At 44.4% G+C, this 23002-nt stretch overlaps 1 protein-coding gene across 1 annotated transcript in view; it reads right to left on the reverse strand.

Annotated features, from left to right (window-relative positions):
- The window catches only part of MYO9A (myosin IXA), a 154796-nt gene that overhangs the window by 26342 nt on the left and 105452 nt on the right, over nucleotides 1-23002 (reverse strand). The window contains exons 13-21 of the mRNA XM_035899416.1: nucleotides 22324-22519; nucleotides 17795-17914; nucleotides 13192-13267; nucleotides 8355-8498; nucleotides 7619-7658; nucleotides 6635-6757; nucleotides 3125-3205; nucleotides 2085-2195; nucleotides 692-814 (exon numbers count right to left, since the gene is read on the reverse strand). Coding sequence (XP_035755309.1) covers nucleotides 692-814; nucleotides 2085-2195; nucleotides 3125-3205; nucleotides 6635-6757; nucleotides 7619-7658; nucleotides 8355-8498; nucleotides 13192-13267; nucleotides 17795-17914; nucleotides 22324-22519 — 1014 coding nt within the window. The remainder of the gene's footprint in view (nucleotides 1-691; nucleotides 815-2084; nucleotides 2196-3124; nucleotides 3206-6634; nucleotides 6758-7618; nucleotides 7659-8354; nucleotides 8499-13191; nucleotides 13268-17794; nucleotides 17915-22323; nucleotides 22520-23002) is intronic.

Here is a 23002-nt window from a genome sequence, read left to right on the forward strand (position 1 = left end):
CTCCTCTTCTCCAGGCTCAACACCCCCAGCTCCCCCAGCCGCTCCCCCAGCAGCCTGGGGCTCCCCACCTCTCCCCACCTTCCTTGCCCTTCTCTGGACATGCTCCAGCCCCTCCATGTCCTTCTTGGCGTCAGGGGCCCAACCCTCAACCCAGTATTCGAGGGGTGGCCTCCCCCAGTGCCCAGGACAGGGGCACGGTCACTGCCCTGCTCCTGCTGGCCACACCAGTCCTGATACAAGCCAGGATGCCATTGGGCCTCTTGGCCACCTGGGCACACTGCTGGCTCATATTCAGCCGCCTGTCGACCAACACCCCCAGGTCCTTTTCCGCCAGGCAGCTTTCCAGCCACTCTTCCCCTCACCTGTAGCGCTGCGTGGGGTTGTTGTGACCCCAGGGCAGGACCCGGCCCTTGGCCTTGTTGAACCTCACCCAATTGGCCTGGGCCCATGGATCCAGCCTGGCCAGGTCCCTCTGCAGAGCCCCCCTCCCCTCCAGCAGTTCCACCCAGCTTGGTGTCATCTGCAAACTGACTGAGGGTGCCCTCGATCCCTGCATCCAGGTTGTTGATAAAGATGTTAAACAGAACTGGGCCCAGTGCTGAGCCCTGGGGGACACCACTTTGTTACAAAAATACAGGCAAATGTTATATCTGCATCTTAAACGTAAGTCTGAGCTGAGAATAAACATTACCATTGTTCTTCCAACTTGGTAATTGTCTGGATTGAGTTTTATTTTCCAGAAGAACTCATGGATATTGTGCTTAGATGGGCTGATTCCTTGTGGCAGAAGGACATGGAAATGTTTCACAAAATCCTGAGAAGGAAAAAAAAAGAAACACCAAGCTTTGGTTAGATGGATCTTGCTGCATGTCCCTTTCTTCCATAAATAATGGATTTGCTCCAGTGGCCACATGAAATAAGGAAGAAATTCTTTACAATGAGGGTGGTGAAACCCTGGCACGGGTTGTCCAGAGAAGTGGTAGAGGCCCCATCCCTGGAAACATTCAAGGCCAGGTTGGACGGGGCTGTGAGCAACCTGATGTGGTTAGCGGTGTCCCTGCTCCCTGTAGGGGGGTTGGACTAGATGACCTCTACGGGTCCCTTCCAACCCAAAATATTCTATGATTCTATGAAATGGGATCTGAGCAAGCAGAAGGACAGATGCATTTTATGGACTGGTGAACACGAAGTTTCATCCACCATTTGTGGTTTGACAGGAAAGACATCAAAGCAGGGACCCAGCAACGTTCAAACATCTCTCAGCATGGGAGGAGAGGTCCTGCGGAACCCACAAGGTCACCTCAAGTGAAAAATGCTCCAAATCCTCAGCAAGGGCTGCTATGGAAGGGGGTTACTAGCATCTGCAAAGCACTTCTGAGATGCTCCATTGGTTACTGCTGCAAGGACTCAAAGAGCAGAGGGGGTACAAGAGGAGAGATCCTCCCAAATAAAGTTGGGATCCATGCTCACAGCAAAAAAAAAAAATAAATTGAGCAGCTTTCCTTTTCTAAGCAGCTGCTGTGCAGGACACGACATCTGGCCCAAAGCAGCTGCCAGCAGGAAACAAATCGACACCAGGGAAGCACGAAAGAACTGACATGTGCACAAAACCTGGCAAACACATGGAAAAGAAGCAAACAGGAAAAGCTGGATAAGTCTGGAGAGAGGATACCGGTCACCCTCCCGATGGGACACAGCCAGCACTGACACAATGGGGTGAATGCTGCTCCCAGGTGATTTCAAAACCTGCACAGAAGAGCACCGGCAGATTGGATACCCTGTTTTTTTTTTTTTTCAAAAAGGAAGTCCATGTTACAAAAAGATACTGCTTTTGGTCAAAACCCATGACGTTATCTGCAGAGGGGCTCATAGCCTTCAACTTGGCCTAGACCAGCTTGCTGGAAACCAGCAGCGCAGCAGAGGCCCACTCCATGCCAGACATCAGCTCATTACATCCACTGCCTTGCACGAGCTAGAAATTCATCACCTCGTTCCAAAAAACCCTGAGCCAGCAACACTCAGACAACTCTGATAATGATGCTAAAGGTGGGGAAAGACTGAAGACTGAAAAGATTTTCCCCAACCTGGAAGGAGTATTTGCAGCTGTATCCTGACTGGCGAATGCGAACAGTCTCCAGCATCCCTGTGTACCGCAGCTGCCTGAGCACCAGGCTGTCGTTGAACCGCAGGGGCAGCTGGAAGGGGAAACACAGGCCAATGATGAGCAAATATTTCCTTTAACCAAAGCTTTTTAAGCACACAGATGGGTAAAAGGATTCAGCAGATGTAGCACATCTGCAGGACACACATATTGGCAACGATGCTAGAGAAGGGAGGGAAGGAACGTGGGTCCCCAGGGACCATACTTAATCCCACCAGGGTCGAATCCTGTTTGCTTCTCAGCAGCCATCAGATGGAGACTTTCAAACAGCCAGCTGGGTATATAAAGCTATAAAGAAGGTTTTTTGTATCCCCCAAACTGAATAAAACCCTCCCAAGGGCACAGCTAATGGGTAAGATTGTGAGCAACTAAATCATCTCCTAGGCATAAAGCTTCATTTTTAAACACCCAGGTAAAACTTCGAAGGGCTAATCCACAAGAAAGCATCACTACTGCAGCTTTCATTTTAAACCGAGAGTCCTTAGCCCTTAGTCCATGAAACAAATCAATCCGTAAAGCCAAATGCAAAAAATAGGATGTGTCACTGAGTCAGTCTGAATAATACGGCTTATTCTAAAAGTATCTGCTTTTACCTACAGAAACTTTATTTTAAAGGAGTGCTAGGGCTCAGCAACAGCACAAGTGAATTCAAGTCTCTACTGCGGGTGGCAGGAGCTTCAAAGGAGTCAGATTCATTTATTAAAACTGATACATGTCATATAAATTAAACCCATATATTTTTCACGTACACGTTTTTACAACTACAAGAAAAGCCAAGTGCAAGTTATCAAGAGCAACACCCAAGCGCTAACATCCATGCTTCCCATTGCTCATATACAAATATCTTCGAAACCCAGCTCAATCTGGGGCCTTCTTTTACTTTTTAGCCTCCTCCTCATAAAAATTTCCAAGATATTTCCAAGATGATTTTTAGTAGCGCTGCTTTCAGGGAATGGGATTTACCTTTTCGGCATTGGATCGAATGCACTTGACAAAATAAGGTTCTGCTTGGCCAAGGGTCTCCATCAGCTTGTTAAGTGATGCCTGCAACAGAAAAGACATCTTCTGTTGGGAAACAGAGAAGAAACCATGACGGATAATGAAAATTTTCCCCTGTCCAAAGCGACTCCAGGCAGCATTTATTCCTGATTTTAAATTGTCAAAACTTTATTGCCGGCCTAGAAGGAAGTTTTGTTAATGACAGGTTTACAAAGGGAAGATCTGGCAGCTTTCTCTAATCGCTGCTTTCCGCTGTTTGCCTGCCCCCTGCTTCCTTAGCAAACTCCCATTCTGCCAAATAACTTAATTTATTATGATTTTTAACTCCTGCGAGCCCTAAACACTTCATTGGCTGGTTTTAGAGGAGAATAGCTTCACTGCTGGCATATTCCTGGCCACATTCCTCTGCTGAAATGCACCATTGAGGTAACTGAGAATCTTTGCCAGGTTCCCATTTTCTATTGCCCCTTATTTCTCCACCATTAATAAAAGTCTAGCCCATAAAAATGAATTTATATTGGCATCATCGCTACACACAACTGCCCCAGTGGGGACGTCATGCCAAGTTATGCCTCCACCTTGCAAATCTTTGACTCTTTTGCAACGAAGCGAGCTCTTTGAATAGAACCATGCTGAAAATCAAAGCAGGCCCAGTCAGTCTGCGCCTGGCCGGGCACCTCAACTGCATTATTTTTTGCTGTGCCCTATAAATATTTTGAATCTCTCTAATTGCCGAGCACATTGCTGACATGGCATTAGTAACACGCTCCTGGTGATTACTCCTGTTTTTAACAGTGTTCAAAACTCAGTTGTGTCCAAGATATTCTGTTGCATATTTACTACAAGCAGGGGCATAAATTTTTGAACATGTGTGTTAATAAAATGGCGCGGGATTAGAAAGCAGGACCTTGCCTACCGATCTGCCTGCAGGAAGCCTTGTCTGCTCCTTCTGATCATTTTTAAAGATGTCGTTATGGGAAGCCTTTCATGTTTAGAAAAATTTATCCACATCCAGGATCTGGGGAAGAGTAAGGGATGAATCCCAGGCACGTGCGATCCAGCTGCGGGCAAACGCCCTTGTCGCTCCCATCCCAGGGAGCAGTGGGAATGCCACGACATTGCCGACCGCCACTGATACACTCCTGGTTTTCTTAAAAGTAGACTGAAAGCACTCTTTTTTTACCAAAAACAACAACAAAAAAAGCCTATTAGGAGGTACCAATCAGGAATGATGCTGCAGCATCCCGTTGTGCCCCACACTGGGCTGGTGGGGGGAAGAGGGGACACACAGGATGTGACCCCTTTGCCAAAGGGCCCTGCCGAAAGCCCAGCAAGCAAAGTGCTCCCAGCACTGGAAATTGTGAAAATTGGATCACGCTGCGACGGCCGGCCCTGGAGGAGGGGGTATTTCCATTTCAGCAGCAGCCAGCGACATGCGGCACACGGCAGATGGTTCAGGCAGCCTCTGCCATCTGGTGCAAGCTTCGGGGATGGGGAATCCATAAAGGACATACGAGGTCCCCAGATTAACCCCGTACCCTGCTCCTTTGTCCCTCTGCCTGCAAAACTTCCCAGCCACCTGCTCTCTTTCGCTACCTGTATTCGGTCTTTCAGGGCACGATGAATCATTTCAGTGTCACCCCGTGCTAGAGTGGGCAGCATCCTTTTCTCTAGGGTACCACCTGCACGCAGGATAAAAGGGGAGGCTATAAATCACCGTGCTGCAGTTAAGGTACCAGCGGTCTCATTTTCAACTAGAGTCAGAATCGTTGAGGTTGGAAAAGACCTTTAAGATCATCAAGCCCAATCGTTACCCTAACCCTGCCATCCCACCACTAAACCCTGGCCCTAAGCACCTCATCTGCCCAGCTCTTAAATACCCCCAGGGATGGGGACTCGACCCCTTCCCTGGGCAGCCCGTTCCAATGCTTGACAACCCTTTCGGGGAAGAAATTTTTCCTAATGTCTTTCCTAATGTCTAACCTAAACCTGCCCTGGTGCTCTCACAACATCCTCCAATACAGATATTTCACATATAGATTAACGTAAGTATAGGCATGGTTAAAATCAATAGGAGATGGAGCAGCTGCAAGCCCGGTGTTCAGGCATTTATCAAGCAAAAAAACCGAAACCCAAGCCCCCATGATAGGAAACATTTGTTTCCTGCCTGTGACTGAGTTCCACGCATCATAATTTTATTAGCCTGCTCCTGATAAAAAAAAAAGTGGCTTCGCAGGCTGCTCTCTTGAGAAAATGCTTTTCTCTTACGAGTGTGAAATGAAAGTTACCACTGGCAAACATCAGGAAGCGTAAGGAAATGGGTATCTGAATGATCTGCTTTGCTGCATAGGGGCAGAGGGGAAATCTTCCTGGTGTTTCGTGGTCCTTTATTTGTATGTGCTGTAAAAATAGATATAAAAATCTCAAGCACGCACCCTGAGGCTTCTCAAATTTTCATTTGAAGGATCAATAGGTTTCGGGAAGGCGTTTCACTCCCAGACATCCCCTGTTTCAACCCCCGCATGGCAATGTCTGAATTAAACTCCGCAGAAGTGTATTTTAACCAGCATACCATGAGACTAGACTAAGCTTAAAATACATATCTATATGTGTGCATTCTGCAAATTAAATATACGTAGATTTTTATATATGTGTGTGCATGCATGTATATGTTTAATTACTTAACCTTACACAGATCTACGCATGGAGACTTTCTAAAAATGACCCACATCTCCAAAAAACCTCACCCAAATTACACGTCAGAACCAAGCCAGGCTTGCTTAGAAACCAATTTTTCACTGAAAAGCTGCTTTCTAATGTTACCAGCTGTTTGTGCACGTCTTGTAGCAGTCTCCAAGCCCTGATGCGCATATTGGAGGATTATTTTCACTGCAGCTATTCCTAGGGATGGCCAGCTGGCGCACAGCGCCAACAACAGCTCAGTAAATGCTGCATCAATCCCTCTTCTGAATTCCTCTGCCTGCCTGGAGATAATGCAGCAATATTTTGACCTTTCTGCTCCTATTAAAATTCACATTCTGGCTGGCTTGGAAACAGCTTGAATTTCAGATGCTGAATGCAAGTAAAAAGGCTGTAAAAACGTCGTTTGAGGATTTTGCTGTTCCTGGATTTGATGAAAAGCGCTACGATGTGATGGCCTGAAAAGTGAGGGACCAGCGGACAGGGATGCACCGACATCTCTGCTCTGCCGCTCATCCTCATGTCCCACCTTGCCCCACTGCGTCATCCCCCATGACATCCACTATTGCTCTTGCTTCTCTCCGTTTACACCATTTTGATACCTGCAAGGTGTCTCCCAGCTTACCCAAGACACCCCCTTGGCTGAATCCGTATCCTCAGTGGCAGTGAGGATGGGACAGGACTGTGCCTGCAAGCGTCCTCCTAGGCACCCTGGGGACCCAGAGTGGGAATTTGCTTTTAATTCAGCTTTCTGTGTCAAAGGCAAAGGACTACCTGGAACTGGGCACTGATGCTGGGTGGTTTTTTCTTCTTATGGAGATGAAGAAGAGATTTGGTAATGCGGTCGTGCAGTGTCAGGTTGGTTAAGTGCTTGAGGGACTTCACGTCCAGCATGTGCTGTGGAAAAAAAGAGACTCCATTTATTCTTGATAAATACAAGAATAACTAGATCTCACTGCAATGCTATCTGCTATATCCCTCTTTATATCCTAGCAGGGCTTCCTTAGGTGACCACCTTGCTTAATCTCAACAGGAAACACCGAGGGATGGCTTGAAATGTAGCTCTGCTCTATTTGGCCAGAGCCAGATCCCACAGATCACATTCCTCTGAGCTCCTCTGAGGGCTTGCCAAGGGCATCTTTGACCATGGGTACTTTGGCTCTCCTACCCGCAAAGGGCTGCAGACAAACTTCACTGTTAATGAGTTCATTGATTAACTGTATCTCTGCCTCTCCAGGTGCAACATGCACGCAGAGAAGAGTAAAACCAAAGTTTGCTCCTCCTGGTCCTCCCTTCCCAACAACTGACGCAGCACCAGCAAGGACCACAAGCATTATTCTTCTAGATACAACTGATATCTTGGTATCTCTTAAAATACAGTAAAGACAACAAAGATGGAGGAAACAGAGTATTAAGCAAGGCTATTGTCTATGGGGTACTGGCCTTCTTGCATAACCTACTCACTCATTTTAATTTAGAGATTTAATGATGAAATTTCACCACTGCATATGTACTCCTTCCCAGAGGAGGACAAGCCAGAGTAGGTCCAAGAAAGGAGGATGTAAGCGCTCATGCAGTCCTCTCCCAGGGCTGAAATCCTTTGGTTTTATAGAAATTAAGAGAGCCCTGAACTGAGCTGAGTTGACCCGGGTCTGAATGTAGACACATGCAGTCTTCCTCACACCCAGCAGATCTCAACACTGTACCTATGGTTTTAACCCAAGGACCAGCAAGGTAAAAATGCTGTTTCTTGCTCACCTTTGGGAGATTGGGTTTGGCTTTGAAGTTCTTATTTCGCCTGGGGAGATAAGAAATGGCTCAGGTCCACGCGTGCAATTGCAGAATGGAGGATTTTATGAAACAAGCCCTCCCAAATCCCCTTTAGCAGCTGCTTCCTATAACCTGTACTGAAACTGGGCTGCTTCTGCGTGACGCAAAGTAGTTTTACAAATTTAGTAGCACAGTTTTGAGAGAAAGGTATCCAACTGAAAGGGAATCGTTACACTGGAAATAATGGGGATGCTGGTATTTTGGGTAGAGCAAGGGAGCGGCGTCACAAAGTGACTGACCACCCTCCTGCTTTCTCATACCCCATGTTAATGCCAGCCACCCCGGTGATGTTCTCCGAACCTTCTGATGAGGCTGCAGCATGAATCATCGACATAATTTCCCCACCTAATTTGTAATGGAAACTTTGATATCATGTTAAAAAATGTGACTGCGTTACATCACGGTTGTATCTTGAGACTGGTTTGACCGGCAGATTCATTCCTTCTCTCTCTTCCCTGCGTCTCTCATTACAAACAAATGATAAGAGTTAAATAAATGAGACGCGTAAAATACACTGGGGTCGCTCTGACCCAACTGTGAAACACCTCCAAGTCTACTTGAAACCCTGATATTTTTGTATTCTGGCTATTTACATTCCTCTAACCATCCATGCTGCTCATTACGCTCCAGAAATAAAGCCCAAATCCCCTCCTTTTGCACTGACATGAGGATGCCGTGGGCCCTCTCCAGCAGCTTGCTGTTGGTCGCGTTGACAAATATCCCATCTTTGTCTAGGAAGGCGCTGGGGCTGGCGAGCCTGCTGTGCCGCATCCCCATCCGGCTGTTCCAGCCAACAGCATAGGCATCACTGCAACACCAAACATCGCACAGTGTTATAAAGACATAAAAAAAACCCTGGTTCTATGACAAAATAAAAAATAAGATAATAAAATAATCCATTGGTATCAAGTGAGAGTTGCCACTTTATTCTTTTAACCACAAATCCGCTCCCAAGGGATGAGTTCATGATGCCAGACACCATATGAAGTGATCAGCTAATTAAGCACCATTTAAAAATAAGATATTCATCAAAGGATCAAAACTATCAGCGGGAGAATCACAGCTCCCAGTTCTCCCATTCGCAAGGCTTGGGTCTGCAGGTACCCTGGTGGTACGAAGGATATGAGACTACGACCTCTGCCATCAGCCTTACCATCGTTAATAGTCACAACTTTAGATGATACTGGTGCTGACTCTGCCTTTTCTAATTCATGCAATCATTTTGTTAGGAAAAGAAAAGCAAATATCATTTGCAATAAACTAATTGTTTGCCACAGATGAAGGATGCCAGCCCCAGAGGGACTAGGGGGCTGGCCCAGAATCACTCACTGGGACCTGACCACAAATTGCTCGCCCAGTTTGGTCCTTTCTGCCATGGAGCAGAGCTGCTTTGGTCTCCAGAAAGGCTCACCTGGCTGCGGAAGGACTGAAGGGAAGGGCAAGAGGAAACAAAATCCTCCCTTGGAGGAAGGGAAATGGGTACTTGACCAAACTTCACATCAGGGTAAATAACTTCCAGACTTGAGGACCCTCCCTGTGGTGTCTGGGGTTACACAAAGCCTCTCCCGGGCTGCACCCAACTGTAATACTTGGGTTTGATGGTGGGGCTTTGGGGTCTTTTTTTAATATTTAATTCTCTACCAGCCTTCCAGAAACCATCATATGAAAGAAAGGTGATCTAATGAAGGATGTAGGGTCTGCAACTCCCCCACCCCACACTATTTCAGGCAGGAGGAAAAGGAATAGGAGGAGACGTGATGCAGCACCAGTCTCCTGGTCATGAGGACGCTGAAGGACACAGTGGTTTAAATGGGGCCTCTGGCACCAGGCACTTCTGAAGTCAAGCAACAAGGCAGCCCTTTGCCTTAAAGTCTTGATTTGGAGGAAGGGAAAACATGAAGTGCCAGACAGAAATTAAAAAATAAAGCATGTCAAATTATTCATTCAGCCAGCTCAAAGCCTGGAGCCAGATCCTTGGAGCAACGTGATGCTGGAGTGCAAGTTGTCTTGCCCCACTAAATCAGCATTTTGACAGGTACCACTATTAAAAGAAAGCATGAATCACAGCAAAGTAAACTCCTGGCTGAGCACTCCAGGACTTGCTTTTTTTAAGCAGGCCATTCAATTCAAGGAAGGTCAGTGAGAAACTTTAATACCCAGGTGATCCCTCCTGTCCACCTTCTTGCTCTTTACAGCTAAGGTCCCATCCATTGAAAACCTCTTATTTGCAGGAGGAAAAACAAAGTTACCAGTTGACAGGTACCACTAAACCTCAATGGCAACTTTCAGGATCTACAACCCATCATTAATCTGGGCTAACCTCAACGCACTCTCAGGTTTGAGACTGACTGTGGTTATACAGACTGTGAATGAGACTAGAGAACAGAAAACCCTAGAAATACCCATGTGGTTTTTGGGGAGGAAAAAAAAGAAAAAAAAAAAGATAAAATGACAACTCTGTTTATTATGGACACTTTAGGATGGATACGTGCATATGGTGACCAACACAGCTGGCTTGGTACTTGGGAGGTCAATCATCTCACCAAGCCCAACTGGTTCAAGATAGACTGATCAACACCTGCTTTCCTGTGTGCTGCTTAGCCATCGCTGCACATAAAAGAGTTTCATCAATGAACATCAACCAGCAGGAAAACAGACATCCCAAGCGGTTTTGGTTAGCAATGGCATGGCTTTCATTACTTGATGGCTGGTGAAGGCACTTCCAAAGCATGCCGGCTTTCCAATGCTCTGCTGAAGCCTGGGTTTTCCTCGCCCCCCAGCATGTGCAAACCACCCGTCTGCTTTCTTCTGAGATCAGAGGAGAGCGCTTGGCTCGCTAAACCCTCTGCAATGACTTCCTGCGTGATGTCATGCCTCAAATCTGCTTTTAGAAGCAAGCCCCGGGCTATCCTGTGGGTTGGATGTACGACACAGACTTATCAGCAACCGCATGATCATGAGATGGCTTTGAAAGCAAATTCCTGTTTAATTTAGCTCCGTAAATTGCTTGCCAGTCTATCTACTGGAAAGCTGTTAAAGTAAATCCCTCTTCTATACATGTTACCTTCAGCCCTGTATTTACCCCTTCTTGCTCAACAAGTGCGATTTAACCGAAATGCCACCACTTATCAAGCATGATATGACTCTTCAGATCAAAACCATGACTCTTCAGATCAAAATGACCCACAGTGAAAGGTATCAAAACCACCTGCCTACTTGAAAGTGCAGGCTGGATTTTAGAGATCCTATGAGACACCCGGGTTGTGCTTTCAGAAGGAAGAGGCATAGATGACGTTTTGGGGAACCATCACTGATGATGCCCAAGAGAAGCAAAGATCATGGACCGTACTACTGTGGCACCGCACCAGGAGGAACGTAGGAGTTAGGCCAGCTTCAAAAGTATGTTTTCTGCAAATAGATCAGTAAAGGGAATAAACTGTCCTGACCCTGTTGTTAGGATACAACTGCGGAGGATGATGGACAGAAGACACAGTAGTTGTTGCCCTTGATCCTGGCTGTTTAAGGCAACTTGCCTGCTATGCTGGCTTGGGTTAAGCCAAATAAATAGAGCTGACCACAGATGGAACTCGACAGTTGCCTGGGACAAGCAGAGCTTCCCTGCCTTTACAATGGCCCCTATCTGAGATAATCAAAATATTTTGGGTTATGAAAACGCTGGACAGCCCAAACTGCTGCACTAACGTGCCTCCAAAGCTGGAGCTGGACAGTCAAGAAAAGCCCCATCCCACTTCATGGGCGTTCTTCACACACCATCAGATTTGAAAGCTTGCTAGGGAAACTGCAGAACATATTTTATCTACATGTGAAGATCTCCACAGGGACAAAGTTTCACATTACATCACATTTAGGGAAACCCGCGCAACCAGAGATGCTAGAAACAGTAAATGTCACCTCTGGAGACACCAACCTTCTCTGTCTCAAACATAACCACGTACCTACTATCATCGTAGCCTAACAGATTAGAGCCATAGCAGCTACGGCATTAGGAGAAGGAAAAGGAGGGGTGGGAAAGACTCACATGAGGACAACCAGGGTTGCATCCACCTTCCCATGATAGGGTGAGATCGCTTGCCCAAGCTGGATTTCTGCCCTAACTTGAGAAGTCGCACAAATTTATGAATTAAATCCAACAATTTTATGGAAATCACATCCCCTCTGAGCTCTGAAAATAACCCAACTTGAAATGATACGAGAATATTTAGTTCTCCTTCAGCAGGGTCCCACCACAACTCTCAAAGGGAAGAAAGGGCAAGGGAAATATTCTGGTCTGGATGGCACTCAGAGGGCACATGGTGAACAAAGCCAGGCAATAAAAGCCACTTTTTTTCCCCCTAGAAAAAAAAAGAACAACGTGTATCGAATTTCTGTCTTGGCCACTTGGCATTAAAACCAATAAAAAATGAGGTTTAATAATATATTTTCAGGATATTTTGTTTTGTGTGGGAGGGAAGCCCACTGAGCAAGGCCCATTACAGAGGATTCGATGGACATGTTTCAGGAGACAGTGTCGGACTCCTCTCGACTTGTTCTGGAATTGTTCTCATGAAACTCAGAGCAGCCATGAAGTTATGCCCGGCTGTCTGCAGCTCCAAGAAATAGTTTTAGGAGTTGAGGATGCTCTGATCATATCTTTGCCCAGCACACACACACATCTGGTCAGGGGGAAGCAGAGAGGCACTGCACCCCTTCAGAGGTGGTATTTGGATAATCAGACGTTCTGGTGTCTGCAGAAGGATAGCACAAGAGTAGCTGGAGAAAAGGAAGAGGATCAGCGCCCAGAATTCCCTCTGAAATGAAGATGCTTTGCTTCACAAGCAACTTAATTCTGAAATGGATTTGGAAAACCTTTTGCAGAAGAGGGGTAGATCTGCATCTCAAAGTGTAGATCTGACGCTCAAACAAAAAGGTCTCATTAAGTAATTGCTTGAATGGCCAGAACCTTCCAGGAAGGATTAAAAAATAAAACTCTATATAAAAATTGTAAAGATCAAACTTTTTTGAAGTTAATAAGCTTCCTTCCCTTAAAAACAAGCAAACATTTGACAAGGTACCATCTCAAACCCCATACCTTCCCAGGTCCTCCACACTCTGTGGCACCTAGAGCCACCATCACACTGCTTGCGTGCAATTCTGCACCCAAACACATAGTTGGCTTTTTCATGCCAGAAAAATCATCAGTAAATTTTTATTTCCTTGATATTGGCATATTCATTAATTTTGTTTGCAAGCTTCTTACCGCCTTGTACGCCACACCACCTACAACTGCTGCCTTTTGATGTAGGAAAGTGGCTTTCCCTGCCTGCCGTTTAGTCAGTCGGGTAAAGATATTTAGATATGATCACATAGCAGAGAAAGAATGAAGAGGAGACAAAATTAATCAGCAAGCTGGTATAAGCATTAACACAGTCATTTATAACAACAGACAGTGCTCTCCCATCCCAGATTTCCTTGCCATGGCAATGGAAAAGCAAGAGGCTTACCGCTGGGTCCTCTCGTTGATGGTATTGACTCCCTGGAGATCTGAGAGTGGTGTCCGCGGGCTCTTCCAAGTAATACCTAAAGTAGCACATGAAAAAAGATGTTTCTACCTGGCTTTTCACCAAAAGGCAATTAGCACAGCCATAGCTTAGCACTGACTACAGCGAGGAGGAGCATGTACGTGTCATAGCACATGCTGGGCATACAAGGGTGCCAAGGATGCCAACGTACCCATCATCTACTAAGTTCTACCTCTCTGCCAGAGAGTCGTCACCCTTATGAGTAATGCTGTTTGGTCAGGCCTACTAATTCCCCTCCCACACACACATGTTGTGTTAGGGACACGCTGTCCCAGCTAGTAAGCAAACGGGGTGAAGGAAGAGGTTGCTGTGATGGAGGAGGGCGGGGAGCAGCCACTCATGTCCTTCATGTCCAAAATATTCCTAAGCTCTCCACTGTCCATAGGACAACACAGTTGCTTGCACGGGCAAAACACCCGGACATAAGTAGGGTGCTTTGAATAACAGTCATCTATTCTTTGCACACTTTTTCCCTTCCTACAGATATATCAACAGGGACACATATAGCAAGTGGTATATACTGCGTGGGGAGGCTTTATTGCCTACTGAACCTATATCCTTTGATAGGGTTTAGAGTAATTTATATTTAATAAATATCCAAGGAAGTTATCATGCACGGTTACAGATGTTTCAAGCTATTATCTTCCCCAAAGTGGAAATGTTTTGTAACCAAGCATTTAGGAAGGCAGAAGACAAGTTTTGTAGACAACAAAACACTTCTCAAGTCATTAAACTACAGATATTTTAAGACCTGATACACTTGAATTTGACATGAAAACAGCCAAGCAATTTTTAACTGTCTCAACATCACTGCTGAGAGACAAGAAATATCGCAGTGTTCACCTGAACATGGGAAAAATGTATATTCCTTTACCCTGAGATTTCTGCAGTGGAAAAAATAGCGCAAAAAACCTCCTTAAAAAGAAAGAAGTCTAAACTATAGTTTGTAACAGAGTAAGAAGCAGCAATAGCATATCTCCCCCCCTCCCATTTATAATTTTCCTATTCAATATAGCCCGGCTGTTGAGCTAAAAAGTGTCCTTAAGGATCTCCTTATTCTGAAGACGAATGCAAAGCAAACACGCAGAGATCTGAGCCCATCCTGCTGATCTGCCATTCCTCAGAGCCTGAAATTTCTAAGGAGAAGATGATTTCCTACCAAAACTCAGCAGGTGACATCCCTTTAATGGGACATCTACTGTCCTTCTTTACCTCTTGAGATATTACAATGGCTTGTCTTGAACATTGGGCAGGAGATGCCTGAAAAGGCTGATGGTTCACTTGGTTAAGCTATTGTAGCTAAAGGTGTCCAAATATCCTAGAAATCTGAGCAAAAGAAAATTCAGGAATGAGCTGCCATGGGTCATCTTTGATCCTGCCTGTGCTCTGAGGTGGGACCAAATGACTCCGGCTGAGAAGCTTTTGCAATCTCCAACTCCGGAGATTTTTGGAAAGCAAGCCAGATAATCTGAGTGCCTAGCTATGCCTAGAGTTCAAAACTCTCTTTTTAATCCCCCTTTTTGCCTTTTAAGCTATTATATGGCTTAAATACACTCATCCTAGGAGCGTGTGTTTACTTCTTTCAAGACTGGCATTTCTGTGCCACAAGTTGCTTGTTTAGAGCACAGAAACACAACTATAAGAGGGGAAAAAAAGAGAATAACCAGGAATCTGCTTAAAATACTGCATTAGCAATTTTTGTAGCCAGTTTTACACTAAGAAAGCACCTAATGTCTAGCTGCATCTATTTTTTATATAATATATATGCCTGGATGCTTCCCCATTAAGGCACAGAAGGCTTCTCTAACCTAAAGCATTTCATGAAAAATGGGCTTTCACTGGTATTTCTAAATTTTTTTTAGTCCACGCCCATCTTTTTGGAGCAAACTCTGTCCTCCTCCACTTTCCTGCACTCCCCACCAAATAAATCCCTGAAAGAAAAGGCCCAAACCACCGGCTAACCCAACAAGTTGGGCTGAAGTTACGAAGACAAGGTTTTATCAAAGTATTACTGTGTCTGCACCTTGAGTTGCTCGGGACAAGGCAATTCCTATTTCAGGCTTCCAGATAATACCTGCATTAAAACTGCATCCTAATTCAGCCAGTTTAGCACCTTCAGCAACTTTTTGATTAATAAAAGTTATGGTGCACCATCTGGATTAAAGAGGATTGCTTTTCTATGTTGTGCCATCACTTGGCTCTTAAAAGAAGAAAAGCATCCGTGCCACAGCCAAATAAAAGTTGTCATATTGATGTGGGCCCTTTCCCGGAAAAGAGTGGGTTTTTTTAGAAATGGAAGGCAAAAAGGTTTTAGATTTAAGCGGATGACTCACATGTGGCTCTGAGAATTCTGCATAGAGAATACAGGCTATTAAATGGTATAAATTAATACACTGCACACAAGGAACAGTGGTGTGAGTGGAAACCACTCATTCCCTTCGCCCAGCTTGGATGCAGGCTGATCAATTTTACATTTCAGGAATAAAATTCTTTTGATTTTTCAAGCACGTTCCCTTTTCTTCAGCTGTAGTGTTTCAGAAAGACAAGCTGATTTGCCTAATAGGTCTTTGCCCTCATTGAGAAGAGCTTTGGATAATCCCAGTCTACTCCCTACTCACAAATGTCAACCAGCAGAGCTTTAGTCTTGAGCTCAAGAGATGCCTAAACCCAGTGCCTCGCTCTGGTGGAAAACCATAAATGAATTGATAGACTCCGAGATACCAGTGAAGCAGCTGAGATGGTACGGGAAGGGCGATCAGTCAGCTACATGAGCTGAACACCAAGTGAACCAAAGGGAATCGCAATGTACTCATCAAATCAATTCATCTTCTCTCTTTGTGCATAGCTAGAACTAATTGCAGAATTCAAGACTAGGAGACTATCTTGTTACATGGCTGTAACCTCATCTGACTTCTGGGAAAAGCTGAGTCCCCAGGGCCAACCTCAGCCTGAGCATCTTTGCCTGCAGGGCCCGCAAGCCCACTGAATTCAGGACCCCAAAATGATACATGCTCCAATGCCGGTTTAGCCTGCCAAAGAAATGAAGCCTGGGGAAACAGCTTGCAGGAGCACACCCCATGGGAAGACGTGAATGGTTTCTGAACGCAGAACACGAATTACTTGTTTGTCAGGTCGGATGTTCTCGGCCAATTCACAAACTATGGCAATGTTACTCTCAGATCCAGGTGTTGGTTCTACCCTAAGATAGACTGAGCTGTGTGGACAAGTCCATAATAAGTGAGGTTTTAACATGCGGAGCTCAACTTCACCGCTCCACCTTAAATTAAAGTTCTGTTTCTAAGTGTCTCTTGTGTTGTATGAATTTTCCTCTTCACACCTAAGCAACTGCAAATGAAACCCCCAAGACTTCCCTTGTTGCTGAACTAACTTACAAATTAAAAATTAATTCATTGCAATTAAAACTACTCTACTGATAATCACCTTCCTTTTAAATTGTTTCTTAGTAGTATCAGGACGATCACTTAGCGCAACACCACTTAAAATCTATTGTCGCGTTTGTCTTACTGCCTTATATTTCCTGGTAGCAATGGTGGGAACTTGTAGGAAAAAACAATATACTTGAAATTAAGATTTAAAGTCTAAATTAGGAATTAAAGTGCTCCCTCAATGCTACATTGCTGCAGAAAGCATGGAACTCTGATATAAGGTTTCTATAGCAGGAAAAGCATATTTGTGAAGACTTCACATGCAAACTATGGTACTTACCATGCTCAGCATTGCAGGAAAAACCTGGGTGGTTTGCATTTACACTTAAGTTGCATGACGTTTTAAAGAGCAACTCGGGCTGAGAACTTGCCCTTGAAGACTGCATACAGCAGCACTCTATTTCTGTAAGCTCTAATGTGCAATGTGAAGGAAGAGAATAATGGCAGAAAAATGATATAGCTAAAGATACGAGCACAAAATTTTTTTTTTTTTAAATATATGTAGTAGTGCAGGCAAAAGTGTCCATGTTGTCATGCAGGATGAGTTTATTACGTGACAGAGGAGTGACGAGCAAGAAATGGAGACCAAGTGCATCTTAACTCATTCTGTAAAACAACATTGCCAACCACTTTAGTTCTAAGTAGAAGCCCTCGGAGACAGCATTTTCAGAAGCTAAAGTTATTTTTTAAGTCCAATGAAATCCAAATAAAGCCAAATTCCAGCTGTATCAGCCACGTGCCTTAGATAGGAATATTCCTACCAGACCTGCAGCACTTTGAACTTATTATCACACGTGTGATAACAATAAAACACACAAAAAATATCCCTAGCATTGGCATCCCGACTTAATGTCAGCAAGTGAACAGGGAAACCGCCAATGAAGCAATGCCGCATCTCAAGAGATGTGGCTTTGCATTTAGTTTTACTCTTCAAACTCCGCCTAATAATTTCCCGATAGGGTCAAAATTGCTGTAAGGCAGCTGGTTCAATCCTTGGGCTGGGTTTTTTTTTGCCCTGGTTTCCATTTCTTGGTGTGTGAATGTCATATCAGAGGAAAGGGCAGGTGGTGGAGCCTTACTGTACTTCTCCTCCTTGCATCTCTGCAGGATCTCTAAGCTCCTCTGATGAACTGGGTGATGGAGAAAGCTAAAACTATCCACACTTTTCAAAACCGCACATGGCACTGCATCATCATGCCCTTGGGAAGCAAAATAAAAACAACAAAAAAAAATGGAGAGAAGAGAAAGATTATATATGCAGAAATCAGGAGAGGGTAAAGAACAAGCCCGAAGGACGTGACAGCTCGAGGGTTGTGCATTTTTCATGCTCGACACAACTTAACCTTGGTTTCCTCCTGACCCGACGCTGTGGCACAGGAGCGATGGGCCGGACTGCATCCCAACCCTGCTCTGGCTAATATTAGCCAGAGCGTAATCACTCCAAGATTATTTGGGCAAAAAATAGATGATTAGATAAATCTTTACTTTTATTAACTGCTTTTTAAAATCCTTTCCATGTCTCTGCCAGGTGTTATCCACAATTCCCTGCACAGATGCTTCCTGGACACGGCCACCTGGAATTCTCATCTGGCATCCCAGTGCCACGCTTTGCTCAGATATTGACAAGTAAAAGGAAAAACAGAAATGATTTGTATTAAACAAGGGTTCTGTATTCCTCAGGGGCAGGGGACACAGATTCTGGAGTTAGGTAGGATGAGTTTGAGGTCAAAAGTTGGAAGAAACCATTGTTGCGTGGCCTAGAGGACTTTTGATGGCCCAGCTCCGACCACAGGGTTCTGGTTACGCAGGTTACACTGAGCAAAGAAGCAGCACCTCGCCATCATCATTTAAGTCACCAAGTCAAGGGATATGTCACGCTCCTGTTGAAGTCACCGAGGAGTTACCTTGTGTCAGCACATACGGAAGCATTTCATACCAATGCATTAAATCATCAGAAAGGGCCAATCTGAATTTTCCAGAGGAACACTATCAAGGGGTGTCTGCCTCATGTTAACACCACTTCGTTGCTGCTCAGTGAGACCTCAAAGACCATTTTTTTGTTTGCTCTCACCCTTATTTGGCAAATACAGTTTGCGGTTTTTATTCTTTCAGGGGGTTGGGTTGGTTTTTTGGTGCTCAGCTTCACGAATAAATCTGCAGAAGTCAATGGGATTGGTTTTGGGAAGAGGTTATGGTGTAGGTCAGCTGCAACAGCCCAACGCAAGGAGCAACCATGTTGGCCAAATGCCAATGCAGTGCCCATCGAGGGAGGGCACAGCCCCAGGACCATGAACCCTTTGTCAGAACGAGGATTTAGGTTCATGTCCAGCAAAACCAAGATGAGAAAGCTGGAAGTCTCCACAGCCTGGTTTATATGAACAGCACTGGTTCTTTCATCAAGTTTTCACTAATAAAAAATTAGGGGGTTTTGTGTAATAAATTCATATCGATGATACAGAAAAAAAAAAGTCAATCAGCCAAATTTCTTTCCTAAAAAGCTTGATAATGTTCCTTTAATCAAAGTTCATTAACAAATCTAGTTCAAACGTGTAGTTCTTTTGGACTATCTCAATCCTTCCTGATAAACTCAGTAATAATAATAATAATAATAATAATAATAATAATAATAATAGAAAAAGTCCACCCATCAGCTAATTGCATCTTGGCAGATCCCAGCGTGTTTCAGCTGAGGAAGGTTGGCAGCACCATAAGAGATATCTCCTGGGCAGAAGAGAAAGGTACCCAACAAAATTCCCTGTGACGCTGCTTCGCTGTTCTTCACCTCCAGGCTAACGAGGACAATCAGATTAATGAGGACAATCACACAATCACTAAAAGCTGCACTATGATGATATTAGGAACACAAACAGAGGAGAGTCCCTAAAGCCAGCAGGAAAAAAATGCTGATTATGCTTACAGAAGCATCTGTAGCACTGGTTGGCACTGCAGGCACAGAGAAGATAACTGAAAGGATGATGCAAAAAGAAAGCAAAGCAAAATTTTGCAGAACTGCTTATACAGAAGCCAGAGATTTTTCATTAAAATCCCTATTGGGTATTGTAAGCGTGACTCAGACAGGCCTTCAGACAGGTAAAAGTGAGGGACATCCATTTGAGGTTAAGACAAAAGAGCGCAAAGAGCCTTAAATTTTTTTTTTTAAAAAAAAGCATGCTTCAGATATTTTGCTACTCATTAATTCCACCCGCCTGATGGACAGTAGCAGCAGCAGGCAGGACCTCAGAAACCAAGAACAGGGCAGCACGCCTTATAAAAAATTATACACAAATACTAAGTGTGTGCACTTGGATGAACGTATGTGTGTGAAGTTTTTCTCAGCTAATCTACCAGAATTTTATCAAAAGCTCCAGATCTGTGGGCAGTAAGGCATTTGGGTCAGGCTAATTAAAGCTGGCGATGTTTGGTAAAAAAACGAAATAAACCAAAACCACATGCTCTCTTTGGTTGTCTGCTTTTGCCTATCAAGATGGGGCAGTGATTCTTTAGTAATTCAGAAATACCTTCTGCCACAGGTGCAAAGCATCAGTTTGAGGCTTTTCTGTGTTATTTCGGGGAGCAGGAGGGACCAGCAGCATTCAGTAGCCCCTGCTCAAGTTCGCCTCTTGTACAGCCACCTGCTTTGTGGAGCTTTGGCAAGACAGATGGGATTTTGGAGAAGGACAATTGAATGAGAGACAGGCATGAGGTCTCGCCAGCAAAAGCATGATGAAAACATTGCTACAGATCTCACCTTGCTAAGTGCTACCACTACCTGGGCAGAAGTCATGCTAGGAGATGATGGGTGCCTCTCCAAAGAGGGCAGAGGCAGCTGAGCATGAGTAGTCCCAGCTCCGCCATCGCTTGTAGGGCAAGCTTTCCCGATGGATAATGTATAGCTCAATATAGGAATGGGATTTAGGTAATCTCCCACTAGTTCTGCCCTCGTCTCTTTCTCATGACTTTTTCCCGATTTAGGCTGAAGATGTACATAGAAATTCAGGGTATAAATCAACTGAGGATTGGCGGGAAGTTCAAGTTAAAGCTTATCCATCTTTTTGAGGGGTTCTGGGATTTTTTTTCTTTCTTTTTGACTCAAAAAACAAAGGTTACAAAGCACAAAGCCATTTGAAAGTGGGCCGAAGGACACCGAGTAGATAAACCAGCAGCAAGATGTGCCAGAAAAGGTTTAGAAACTCGATCATTACTGTGTTAGTTTTGGTAGAGAAAGAGAAGACAGTGCAAGAAGTGAGTCTCCCAGAATTGTCTGAAAACCTCCTGGACTCTGTTTTATACCTATATTGAGAGAGAGAGAGGGAGGGAGGGGCAGGCAAGTTAATGCCACAAAGTCAAGACTGAAAAGCAGAGAGCGAGCTTGTGGGGAGAGGAGTATGGCAGGTACGATTGATCGCCAGAGACATAGAAAGCGAAGCAGGGCTTGACATTAGCTCTTACTTCCCAAGACTGAACCTATTTTTTTATCTCCTTGACCAGCTCACCTTAGTTCAGCCCAGGCTTTATGCAAGATGAAAAAGCATTGTTAGGAAAACACAAATACAAATTTCCAAAGCCAACTCTTTCGAGTGACGTTTCTCCCAATGACAAATGTCTTTGCCATCTATCTCTCGGCGTTTCGAAACACTGTCTGTAGATGCTGCTTTGATGTGCCGGGTAGACCCCGATTCACGAGAAACATCTTTTCTCTTATGCCGCCTCTGAGTGCTTCAACAGGAAGAGCCACAAGAGCTGAAAGCTGATTTTTGCCTCCTGCTCTTCTTGGGATGCTATTAATCGCCCTGAGCAAGGAAATTATTCTTTCCGCCTGTACAGTTTCCATAATCTAGGTCTCTTGTCCCAAACTCCATGGCTCTTCTTGATGCACACCCCTCCAACTAAAAAAAAAATTCCTGGGACAGCTCTGTGCTTCATTTTAACTCAGCTAACATTTTCCCTGCTGAGGCTCTAATTTCATCATGAATTTCAAGCCCTCTGGTGCCCAGAAATTAATAGTAATAGCTTGTACCCATCTTTCTGAAATTGCTTTATGCAGAGAAATGGTCTAAAAGCACAGCCAGGTATTGCCTGCCACAGCATGATGATGCACCATTACTTCCCTTTAATTTAATGCCCCTGTGTTCAGCATGAGGTGGTTCTGGGTGACTGTGAAGCAATGAATTTTGCTAGACAAGAGACATGCTCTCTTGGAGCTTAAAGGGTGAGCAGCTTGAGAAGTTGCAGAGAAGAATTATTTCCTCTTTTTTCCAGATGTAACTAACAGTTTGAGAGTTCTTCGCAAAAATAATTTGCCTTATTTGCCAAATAATTTTTATGTCTCTGTTCAAATCATTCAGGATTTCCTATGCACGTATCCTACAGAAAGGGAAAAGTTAAAGCAACAGTAAATTAAAAATTTTTTCTTATGGTGTGTTAAAATCCTACTGCAAACGTACCTTTAAACATCACTTTTGGAGAGCAAAAATCTATACGCTATCTTAATCAGAAGATTAATAGCTCCTAATAAGCCAGACAGGCTACTTAAGATACTGTAGTAATATATTAGATCAATGCTGCTGGTGCAAAACAGGCTCTAGGATTAGGGGATTGGCACACATACCAGTTTTCTTCTCCACATATCGTTTTCCAGCCTCCCTAAAAGCAACCGTGGCCCTGAAAAATGCCCGCAGGACTGCCCAGCGGAACACGGCCACCGGGTCGATCCCGATCATCCCGCAGATAAAGGCGTTTTTGCTGCTTCGCAGGAGAGCTACAATGTCCGGGCGCATGTGATCTGTGTTTTTCTCACGGAAATCCTAGGGAAGGGGAAGAAAAGAGGGAAATAAACAATATCTGCAAGATACGCCGGGTAAGATCTGCCAAGCTATCCCTTGGACAGCACAACTATCAAATCCTGCTTCTATCTTTTTTTCCACCCCCATATTGGACACCTCTTCATGTTCAGAAAATAAACATTTTATCCCAAAGCACTGATCTCTGAAGCATTTCAAAGCTGATGCTGAAGTTTATCATGTGTAATTATTGCATGAGAAGCACAATTACAGATTTGCAGTTATAAATCCCAAGGCTGTTTCTCATCCAGGCTCACTTGCCCACCAGAATTGCTTCTGCTAATAAGTGGCATGAATATAAATAGGGTCAACTTTGAAATCATTTGCATGGGATTTTAAAAAGTACCTGCAGCAGTGAGATGCTGAGACCTACACTCACATAACGTGTATTAAAAAATGGCTAATTATGAAAAAAACATCAGGTTTTCTACACAAACCAAGCCCAGA

Source organism: Egretta garzetta, unplaced genomic scaffold (assembly GCF_000687185.1).
Source record: "Egretta garzetta isolate BGI_Z169 unplaced genomic scaffold, ASM68718v1 scaffold287, whole genome shotgun sequence".
In the NCBI taxonomy this organism is placed as follows: Eukaryota; Metazoa; Chordata; class Aves; order Pelecaniformes; family Ardeidae; genus Egretta; species Egretta garzetta.